The sequence below is a fragment of the Podarcis tiliguerta genome (genome assembly GCF_965153285.1).
Source record: "Podarcis tiliguerta genome assembly, chromosome: 10".
In the NCBI taxonomy this organism is placed as follows: Eukaryota; Metazoa; Chordata; class Lepidosauria; order Squamata; family Lacertidae; genus Podarcis; species Podarcis tiliguerta.
The window spans coordinates 37,341,381-37,352,346 of NC_139543.1; the positions used below are offsets into that span (position 1 = coordinate 37,341,381).

At 39.5% G+C, this 10,966-nt stretch overlaps 3 protein-coding genes across 15 annotated transcripts in view; 1 reads left to right on the top strand and 2 right to left on the bottom strand.

Moving 5' to 3' along the window:
- The window catches only part of LOC310658687 (uncharacterized protein C12orf50 homolog), a 21,470-nt gene extending 20,743 nt beyond the window's left edge, over positions 1 to 727 (bottom strand). Inside the window, exon 1 of one of the 4 annotated variants that reach the window (XM_083400983.1) lies at positions 615 to 727. The gene's annotated coding sequence lies outside the window, so the exon portion shown is untranslated. The remainder of the gene's footprint in view (positions 1 to 614) is intronic. The other 3 variants (XM_083400981.1, XM_083400985.1, XM_083400984.1) reach the window with 3 other exon arrangements.
- RLIG1 (RNA 5'-phosphate and 3'-OH ligase 1) overlaps positions 1 to 7,661 on the top strand; it is an 8,189-nt gene extending 528 nt beyond the window's left edge. Inside the window, exons 2-7 of the mRNA XM_083400999.1 lie at positions 1,052 to 1,169; positions 1,870 to 1,965; positions 4,994 to 5,110; positions 5,671 to 5,868; positions 6,307 to 6,476; positions 7,084 to 7,661. Coding sequence (XP_083257125.1) covers positions 1,052 to 1,169; positions 1,870 to 1,965; positions 4,994 to 5,110; positions 5,671 to 5,868; positions 6,307 to 6,476; positions 7,084 to 7,272 — 888 coding nt within the window. The 3' untranslated portion in view covers positions 7,273 to 7,661. The remainder of the gene's footprint in view (positions 1 to 1,051; positions 1,170 to 1,869; positions 1,966 to 4,993; positions 5,111 to 5,670; positions 5,869 to 6,306; positions 6,477 to 7,083) is intronic.
- A 490-nt stretch (positions 7,662 to 8,151) lies between these two features.
- The window catches only part of CEP290 (centrosomal protein 290), a 46,494-nt gene continuing 43,679 nt past the window's right edge, over positions 8,152 to 10,966 (bottom strand). For all 10 annotated transcript variants that reach the window (XM_083400906.1, XM_083400910.1, XM_083400909.1 and 7 more), the window contains 4 exons: positions 10,892 to 10,965; positions 10,696 to 10,799; positions 9,574 to 9,662; positions 8,152 to 8,788 (listed from right to left, as the gene is read on the bottom strand). In XM_083400906.1, coding sequence (XP_083257032.1) covers positions 8,600 to 8,788; positions 9,574 to 9,662; positions 10,696 to 10,799; positions 10,892 to 10,965 — 456 coding nt within the window. In that variant the 3' untranslated portion in view covers positions 8,152 to 8,599. The remainder of the gene's footprint in view (positions 8,789 to 9,573; positions 9,663 to 10,695; positions 10,800 to 10,891; position 10,966) is intronic.

Sequence of the window (10,966 nt, forward strand, 5' to 3'; positions counted from 1 at the left end):
GTTTTGGGGCACCCTTCTCTGCTTCCTGGCCCTTGCTAGGGTGGGTCATTAGTTAGTTGGGCATCATATTTGGGCCAAGACTTAGCTTGGCTTAGCCTCCCTCCCCCCCCTCCAAAAAAATCCACCCATCCCTCTTGCATCTCCTCTTTCAGAAATCCCATACAGTATTTCTAGGCCTGCACACAACATCAGCACCACCACCCCTCCCTTGGAATATGTGAGTCTCATTTAACGCAGCAGGTGTATCTTTCTTTATTTTTGCACCTGCTGCTCAAGTAAGTGCTCTCCGTTTGTCATTTACATTAAGTGCCATCAGTAGCTGGAGTGGGCTGAATACTTGTGAAGGTGAAGATCCCTCCCCGCTTTCCCCTCTCGGGTATATTTTCGCATTCAGGCTGAACCATTATAATGCACTGAGCAAGTTCCTTAATAACTTTTCTGTATTCAGATGCTAAGAAACAGCAGTAACCTCAAACCATCAGAATACATCTCACTCTTTCTCTGCTTAAGTTTGATGGAAGAAAAGGTTACATTACAAGTTGGATTTTCATAGTGTAGCCAACTTTTAATGTGATTATCCCTGTGATTTCAAAGTAATAAACATAGCTACGTACCATTATTTTGTTGGTGATGCGGCTTCTAATTTCAAACTGAAGCCTTGAGAGCAACTGTTGTTCCCATGATAAATGATGCATGGAATCTTCGTTGCCATGGATATAGTAGCTTTTAAGATTCTGTAACCCTAGGCTTGATTCCTTCAAAATGGAGAACCCTCTCAAAATGACTTTGAAATTCAGTAGGAAACGGAGAGTCTACATTTCATCCTGTGAATCGATGTTGTTATCATTACTTATGAAATTTATATACCGCTCTTCATCTAAATATCACAGGGCGGTTTACAACATAGAAATGATGGCTGTACAGTATCTTGGAATCAATGTTATTAAGAAGGACGGTTGCTGGGTTTGGGTGGGGATGGGGATGGAGAGCGAATTCTTGCCTTGAAAAAAGTTATACTTCCGAAATACTTTGACACCTATTTTCTCCTTAGCCTTTTAAAGTGCTGGCCACCGAAACAATTAATCCAAAGGCATTAGATGCAGATATATACAGTGCGATCCCAACTGAAAAGGTGGATGGAACTTGCTGCTACATAACTACACACAAAGGTAATGTGAAAGAGCTCTGTTAAGTAGTCCTTTTTATAGTGAAAATATGCTGTACATAATTTAATGGGATTTATCCATACTGAATTCATGGCTAAGGAAAGTGTTGGGCTCCTGTCAATGGTCAGAGGCTGAAAGGTAGGTAGGTAGGACATTCTCCTTCATTTGCCCAGGGTGATGGAGATGAGTACATCAGCCCACACTTTCTTCACCAATAAGAACAGTGATAGGCTGATGTCACTGTAGCCACCTTGGGCAAGCCAGACCTTGGGCAATTGGCTTAGTTGCCTCCTTCCATTTCTCTGTAGTGTTTCCTCCCCCCTCCCCCCAATTGAGTGAGCAAGGTCTTCCTCACCACATATTGATTGGCAAAAGGGACTGGCTGTTCTCTTCTCCCCCTACACATGACTCTCACTTGCAGGCATCTGGGCCCCGTGCTTTCTCTAGACGCTTTTGTAAGTTTCCTTCCTCTAGGCTAGCGTGGAACCACGGGGCTACTATCCCTCTAGTAGGCCAGCAGAAATTTGTGTAGATTCATAACTCTTGTGGGTTTACTTCCAAGACTGTTGTAAGAGCTTATACGAGAAGCTGCTCCATGCCAGAGTTAAAAGCAATATTCACTACTTTTGGAGTTGTCTAGATTTTTGTTTGTTTGTTGTAAGGAACTTCATGATAAATTTTGATGCCATTTTGTTCACTATAGGGCAGCCATACCTTTGGGCCCGGTTGGATAGAAAACCAAACAAGCAAGCTGAGAAAAGGTTTAAACGTTTTGTGCACTCAGCAGGCGACTCAAAAGGTTGGTAGCTGGAGGGTTTTTTGGTAATCAAGAGCTTATTTATTTACCGTATCTTTCGCCCTATAGGACGCACTTTTTCCCCTCCAAAAATGAAGGGGAAATGTGTGCGCGTCCTATGGGGCAAATGCAGGCTTTCGCTGAAGCCTGGAGAGCGAGAGGGGTCGGTGCGTACCGACCCCTCTCGCTCTCCAGGCTTCAGGAAGCTATCCGCTAGCCGTGGGAGACTCAGCTCTCCCACGGCTAGTGGAGATCTTGCCGGCACCCAGAAGCTTGGGGAGCGCTGAGCTCAGCATGCCCCAAGCTTCGGGCTTCGCGCAGCGCTCCGCTAGCCGTGGGAGAGCCGCACGGCTCTCCCACGGCTAGTGGATAGCAGCCTGTTCTGGGGGCTGGGGTCGGGGGAAGCTCGGACTTCCCCTGCCCCAACCCCGCACCTGGAGGGGAAATTAATTTTTTTTTCTTTATTTCCCCCCCAAAAAACTAGGTGCATCCTATGGGCTGGTGCGTCCTATGGGGCGAAAAATACAGTATTTTAAAGATTTTATTGGTTTACAAAAGTACATGTGTTATCTCTTTTGGTTGGATTGTCTTTCTTACAAATCAGTTACGTTTGTTGTGAGACATTAGTGTTGAGTACAGTATAAGGTTGAGGAGCAAGAGGAGGAGTGGGGTGGTGAGGCTTATATTCTTTTGTATAGTGTACGTGTGGGGTTTTGTGTCAATGTCAACTGGGTAGGTTTTCTTTCTATTTGTTTATTACATTTCCTTGGTAGTGAGATGTATTGGGGGGGCAGGGTGTAGCTGGTTGGCTGCAGTGGGGTTTGTTTGCATTGGGGGGGACTTGTTGGGTCAGGTAAAGCAGATAGATTTATATGCTGTCAGTAGATTCTTCTTGTTGTCTTGTTGGGCTGATAAAGGGGAGCCATACTGGGGTGAAGTCGTCCTATTTGTCCCTGTGTCAATTTCAATTTATTGGTTAGCTTTTCTAGCAAGGTCGTTTCCCATACAATTTGATACCATTGGTTCATTTTTACTCTTGAAAATTCCCTTCAGTGTCTAACTATGAGGCTTCTGGCTGCTGAGAGTGGGTGGGTTATGAACTATATAATGTGAGTGCTCATTATAATCTTGGAAGATGTTCAGTAGGGCCAATTCTGGGGTGAGTTCTAATACCTGTTTAGCTATTTTGCATATCTCTTGTAGGACTGCTGTCCAGAAGGGTTGGATTTTAGGGCATTCCCACTACATCTGGAGGTATGTGGCTGTGAAGGTGCAGCCTCTCCAACATCTTGGTGAGGTTTCTGGGCATATCCGTGCCAGTTTCTGTGGTGTTAAGTACCACCTGTAGATGAGTTTCAGAGTGAGTTCCCTTTTTTGGCTGATATGGACTTAAAGGGAGGTTTAGACCACATTCTCCACCATTGTGTGGGGCTTATTTCATAGCCTATGTCATGCTCCCATTGTTCTTTGATTGCATCAAGGGGGGTTGTGAGATTTTGGAGCAGTACATTATATATTGTGGATACCATCCCTTTACTGTGTCCCTCTGCTGTCAGGAGGAGGTTTTTGAAGGTGGTCAAGGGCCTAGTGGCTGCTGATTCTACTGTTGGATTGTTTAAGAAGGCATGTAGTTGATGATGTGTTAGCCAAGCTATTTGGGTGTCCCCTAGTTTGTCTTGTATTTCTTGTGTTGGTATGGGTTTGCTGTTGTTGTAGAAGTCTTTTAGACAGTGTTGGCCTTCGGCTAGCCTGGTTTTTATCTGGAGGTTTTGTGCTGCATGTTGGAATAGTGGGTGATAGCCCAGGGGGGTTAGTGGGGATAGTTTGCCTACTTTTCTATTCCATGCTTTAAGCATGGACTGTTCGGTGTTGTGGAGATTTTCTTTAGTTTGTTTTGGAGAAATGGGGATGCTGTTGTGGGGATGGTTTCTTTAAGTGGACCCATTGTTTCGTCTCGTCTTCTAGAATATACTGGATTATGTGGCGTACTTGGTTGGCGATGTAATATGATTCTGTTTTGGGGATTGCCCATCCTCCTTCTGAGGTGGGGAGGCACAGGTATTTGAGGCTTATTCTTTGCTTTTTGTATGAGAAAATAAACGAGGGTAGTTTTTTCTGCCAGTTTTAGAGTTTGGCTGGGGGAATCCAGGTTTGGAATAATTAGTTTTAGGAGGGTGATCATTTTATCATGGCTATTTTGTCCGAGAGGGTGAAGTTGGTGGTGTTCCATTTCCTCAAGTCTCTGTTGATTTGCCACCATGTGCATGTGCTCCTTTCTTCTTGTTGACTGGAATATCAACATTTTTAGGAGGAATGTAGGAAGGTTCAAAAAGTAAATGCTTCTAAATGGGTGGGGCTGCCTTTAAAAGGTGACTTGGAAGCTACAATTAATCCAGAATGCAGCAGCTAGACTGGTGACTGGGAGCGGCCACCAGGACCATATAATGCCGGTCCTAAAGGATCTACATTAGCTCCCAGTACATTTCCAAGCACAATTCAGAGTGTTGGTGTTGACATTTAAAGCCCTACAAGACTTCAGCTCTGTATACCTGAAGGAGTATCTCCATGCTCATCATTCAGCCCAGACATGGAAGTCAGTTCTGAGGGCCTTCAACAAGGAACCACACAGGTGGACTTTTTGGTAGTCACACCTGCCATGTACATTGCATGTACCTCCTGCCAGATGTCAAAGAGTTAAACAACTGTATAATTTTTTGTAGACATCTGAAGGCAGCCCTGTTTGGGGAAGCTTTTAATGTATGATGCTGCTGCTGCTTTTCCTGCATTTTTGCTGGAAGTCATCCAGAGTGATTGGGATAAGCTAGTCAGATGGGTGGGGTATAAGAAAAATAATTATACATACAAATGCAGAATCAGCATTTTAATATCCTTGATAATACTCTTAACAGAGCAGTCCATATAAAATCCATGTAATCAATTGCTATTGCCAGTTTTGTTTGTCTTAGGATGAATTGTGTTAATACTTCTTCAGAAGATAGATAACAAGTGTATTTCATATTCTTGCTTCCAGGATTTACTTGGAATATTGAAGATGACTTCAAGCCTGTCCCTGAATGCTGGATTCCAACAAAGGAAATAGAGTACTGCAATGGAAAACCTTTTCCTGATGAAAATGGACATATTCCAGGTAGAAAAACATAACACCAGAAAAATCTGTTCCAAACTTTAGTCATTTAGAGATCTTGAATACTTTATGTAATAATTTATTAATTTACTCATTCAACAATTATAACTGAAAAACAAGCCACCCAGATAAATTTGTTCTAGGGTGGCCTATAAGTATTGTAAACAAGTAAGTTGGGAATTACCATGTCAAAAGTCATACTTGCATGGTGAATTAGTCCTTGTATAGCCTATTTCTTGTTCAGGTAGCTTTAAATATCTTGCTTACCTTCACTATATTATTGAAGGACTAAGGGTGAAATATCATGACAGGGCTGATTTGAATAACATGGATTCTCCAGATCACACTGAAGTGCAATATTAAGACAGAATTGTTGGAGGCATTCCCTAGTGAGCAATATACATTTGGATATATGCAAGACCTCAGTGTCCGATTAGAGATTATTTTTTAACCATTGATTTTTCATATTTGAGCAATTTTAATGTTCATATCACCTGTAATATTTTTATAAACAATGAAGCCAACCTAAATAGGGGGGAAATATTGCTTTTGTTTTTTTACAGGCTGGGTGCCAGTGGAACAAAACAGCAAACAATATTGTTGGCATACCTCTGTTGTTGACTATGAATTTGAACTAGCGCTCATTCTGAAGAATCACACTGAGGAACCTGGTGTTCTGGAAATTAGTCTAGTGCCCTTATCAGATCTCTCAGAACAAACTCTGGAGCTTATTGGAACGAGCATTAATGCAAATCCATATGGTAAGCATATCTTGTATTATATTTTTCTAAGAGCTTTATATCAGGCACTGGTAATAAACACTGTGTACCATTATTACAAACACAATCTTTTAAGAATTACAATACACAGCAAAACCTTTTGCAAACAAACATATTAATATGCAGCTTGCTTTAAGTGTTTACAACTAAACAAATAACAAATAAAAGCATTATGTTGATAAAGCCCTAGGGCAGTGGTCGGCTGAGCTGCAGCAAACAGAAGGATTCCTGTCTGTCTTTAGCTGAATTGCTCAGACTCTAGAAACAAAATATTTGGAAAACGTCTACAAGTAGCATGGAGCTATAAAAGCAAAAGCCCAAGAGAGCATCACTGATGATTAGGAAATAAAGGTGGGACTTGGGAACTTCTGCAATACAATAAAATAGTTGATTGTATTTGTTTAATAATCTTTTAAATAGGCTTAGGAGACAAGAAACATCCTATCCACTTTCTCGTACCACATGGAACATTTCAAATAAAAAATGCCCCTCCACTGAATCATGATGACATATTGTCTTGGTTTGATGAAAGCAAAGAAGGGAAAATTGAAGGAATTGTATGGCATTGTGCTGATGGAAACTTAATTAAGGTAATTCTGAAAGATTTATTGAATAACCAACATCTTGATTTTATCTGCGAATGAAAGGCCTTTAGTTCAGTAGCTTCAACATGCTGCCAAGTTGATTTTTAAAAAATTGTGCAAGAGGAGAAAATGGATTTTCAGCTGCAATTGAAAACTTAGTAAAAAAACACCAAATTATGCTATCTAGAACATTTAATTCCCTAAAAGCACTTTCACATTATACATGAATGCATTTCAACATACCAATGCTTACAGAAAAAGTTGCATAGAACATGCAAATATACACAAGTGAATGCATATAATATCTTGGTGTTTGCTCATCATTCAATCTATTTGGCTGTTTATTTTAGAAGAAAGCCATGAGAATGAAAAATTAAGCCTCCAGAGTCATTTCCAGATGTCAGTTTTGATTTGGTGCAATTTGTATCTTCTATTGTATGCTTGTAATGTAATTTTGGAGAGAAGAATGGAGTAGCTGTTTCAAACACAAGTAGGAAAGGATGAAGCCTTCAATCATCAAGAAGAGTATTAAAATGTGTCTGTGCAATTGTTTCAAACTCTGATCTGGTACTTAGTGCAGTTAGTAATGTAATTGTTTTTCTTTTCTTCATAGCTCCATCGGCATCATCTTGGCTTGTGCTGGCCAATTGCGGACCCTCATTTGATTTCTCAGCCAGTTGTTATCACCTTTAGTGGTGCCAAATACGACTATAATTTTGAGCCAAAGACACTTTTCCATTATTTTTCAAAATTGGAGGGACAAAGATTCAATAGTCTCAGAGATATAGTAAGTAATCTGTGACCAATTTTTATATAAAAAGGTTTCTATTGTTGAAATGCAATGTAAATAGTATTTAGGCAATACATGGCTCAATGTGTACATGTATATATAACAAATACTGCTGCTTATTATGTAGCAGACAAGCCACAAATAAAAATATATAAACTTTTGAGCGATTTTTTTTATTATTATTGTGTGGGAAACATACCTATTGAAGTGATGGTTACGTACCTGAAATCTGCTTTTTGTTTTAAATTATTGTATAGTCTGTACATTCAGTTGTGGTAATGACTAGTTTGTATGGGTGAATTTCTTCTAGCAACATATAACTGAAAAGCGCATTTAAATTTTGCAACAGATCAAACTATAAAGTGAAAGAAAAATTTCCAAAAGGCTTTTTTTTAACAGAATGCTTTACTGTCAAACTTTTGAGGAGTAGAACATTATTCTTCACTAACTTAGGGTCAATTGAGTAGCCTCGGGGTGGCTTTCTGTTTATATTTTATACTCTGCTACAAATATTGTAGCAAAAAATACTTGTGTGCATTAAATCAATTCTGAAGAGTTACTGTGTGCAAATTCATTGCTGTTTCCTCAAAAATACATACATGTAGTGATTTCATTGCTTCCATGCATTTTCAAAGGAGCAACATATATACCTTATGAGTAATAAAAGTAAGATACGTGTGTATATGTCATGGAATACAGTGTTTGAGAAGCCACTGGCATTTGTTTTAAAATGTTTAAATTAATACATTTCTTTTGAAATGCATATGTTACAATACTACTGTACATTGTTTGCTTAAATGATGTCAGGGCAGCTTTACGTAAAGTCGCTTCTGATAATGAAACTAAAATTCAGTCATACTAATGGAATGCAAAAAATGAGAAGTAAACTTGTTTAGCAAGTTTGTATATATTTTATTAGATAAAGCCCATATTTCTGAACTATCAGTTTTAGGGTAAATAAGCATTAAACTGTTTGAATAATACACTAGTAATGAACAAATGTAGAAAAATAAATAATTTCTAAACTGCATTCAGTTTTATACCTTCACTGCAAGCACATCAATGTAAGATCTATAAAAATATAATACTGACTATATAATAAATTAGCACAAAAAACAACAGTATAATAGTACTATACCTTTAGTCCTTACTTTTGCTTCTGTGTTTGCAGAAGTGAAAACAAGCAGTAGCTCATGGAGATGCTTGCTTTGGCAAGAGCTGAAACAATTTCTGAGAAAGTATAAAAAAAAGCTTGTTTGACCCCTGACATAAGAATGTTCTTGTTTCTTTTCTGTGCCAAGTCTCAGGTCTTCTTTAAAAACATTCTGTACTTTTTCATTTAATCAATAGAAACTCTGGCTGGAATATCCACCCGAACACCAAATTGTTCAGAAAGTGTTTTCAATTTCTCTTCCAAGAGAATATTTTTTTTAACTTCTTCATTATAGTTGTATTTTAGATCCTCAATTTCTTCAAAAAAGGATGGATCAAAGTGGTCCAGTTCATTTTTCAGCTTTCTGACTTCTTCCTAATGAGGAACAGCAAAAATTTCACACAATAAATCCTTACACATTAAATCCTAACAATTTCATCTCAGCTACATGTGCATTGTTTCATCTTTCGCTTGGGGCTTTGATGTAAAATGTAGGCCATAAACATAATGGGCACAATCCAGCCAAAGTTAAGTACTTTTAAATCCCAGAGATTCTAGTGGGGATGTAAGAATGCCCACTAAAATCAATGGGACCCAGAAGTCTGGCTAGCTCATGCTCCGAGTTTAAGAACATGGATGCAACTTTTCATTGTAGTAGAGGAGTGAATCTTCAGGTGGGTCGTTTCTCTTCACTTTGCTAGGTAGGACTGTAGAAATACAGAAATGTATCTGTGGGAGAGAGCCTTGCCTTAGCTCCTATAGACAAGCTCTGGGTTTGCTTTACCATTTTCTCTGCTTGCTGGAACTTCATAGTCTTACTTCTTGCTAGATCTACTCTCAAATCCCCAAAGCTTTGCACTTGGGACCGTTTCACTATTTTTTCCACAGAATTAGGTTAAAAATCTCTGGTGCTGCTGGCTTGTGCCTACGCTGTTTAGTATCTTACCTTTGGGAATCTACAATCCAATATGGGGAAATTTCACCTGTCTTGAAAAACTTGATAGGAAAGAGGCAACCTGTGAGTGGCAGGTGAAATATCTAGCAAGGAATGACTGTTAATAGCTTGCCTCAAATTGTGGGTAATGATAGCTAAAACATTCTGAAAATCTTCTCAATAAACATACTTATCTGGAAGAAATTGGAATATTTACAAGACTTACATGAAGTCGCTGCTGTTCTAAATCGGAGGTTTTCAACTGTGTCTTGAGGCTTGTTACCTCTGCCAGTAGTTTATAGTTTCCATCTTTCCCTAGGGATTCAAATGGAAGATTTTCCATATGTATGTGTGTGATGAAGATTCCTCAAAAGTTACAAATGAGCTAGAAAGTCTGTTCTCTACTGCTACAAAGTTAATAATTTACTGCAAGCATTTACAGGCAGCTCCTCATTTACGCACCTTTGATTTGCATGCGGTGCAAGGCACCTGGAAGTGGTACCCAGAAATGGGGAGCATCTGGTTAGCCAAGTGCTGCTGTCCCATACATGTCAGCTGTGCCTGCTGTGACTCCTGTGAGCGTAAGGGACAGCAGGCCTTGGCTGAGGACTCCTCTCCAGGGTGCTTCCATTTTACACGACTTCATGTGTGCATGCGGGGCCCAGGAGCGGAACCCCCACGTAAATAGGGAGTCACCTTTACATTATCTACATAAGCATATTGTTCAGGCATCTTCAGACAAATAGTCTAACTGCTCATGTGTTTACTAGGCTTGTACCACAGGCAGTTTGGCCTACTTTTTTTCATACATGTAGATAATACTCATAGGTTTTAGATGCCAGTTAACAGCCTTATGTGCAACAGCTGTATAACCTCAGAGTACAGTAAAAACTACCACTACTTTCCAGTGTTCTGTTCTCATTTTCCTGAAACGTAATATTCTAAAGCTAATGTGATTTCCCTCAATAAATGTAAAGTTTCCAATACAAGTGGAGTAAATGAAGCCGTTTCATTGGTCCTGCCAGGTGAGTAAATAAAGTCCTTACATGACAATTCGAGTTTTATCATTAAATAAAACCGGGGAGTCCCAGGTTTTGTAGAGCTTCACCTGAGTTGCTTTGTGACAAAAAGTGGATATTCTGGGAGAATGGTTCTACAAAAACTTAGATACTGCTTACTGTAATTTACTTCACAGCCAAAAACCTATTAGTCAAAAGTCCAAAACCTTCCCTGCTTGAGTGATTCTAGGAAGTAGCTTTTCAGAAGGCTAGACAGCCCTGTTGTGTGAGTGAAGCTTCTTTATATTTAAGTCTTTGGTAGGTTTGATCTGTAGTATTTTAAACGTTACCAGCTGCAAAGCCACCATCTTCCTTAACTTCAGTCTGTTTTCGAGAACTCTCCACCTGGTAAGCTAACTCTGCCTTTTCCTTTTCCAAACGATCATTGGTTAATCTGCAACCGCATAAAACAGGACAAAGATCTAAATAGTCCTCAATATTTTTCCATGTAGATCTGTAGAAGAAACAAGCTTTTCTTTGCTTTACCTGAGAAGCTGAAGTTCTTTGGCAAGCCCTTGCTCTGTTTTGGCACCCTCAGGAAAGTATTTGAGAAGTTCAACC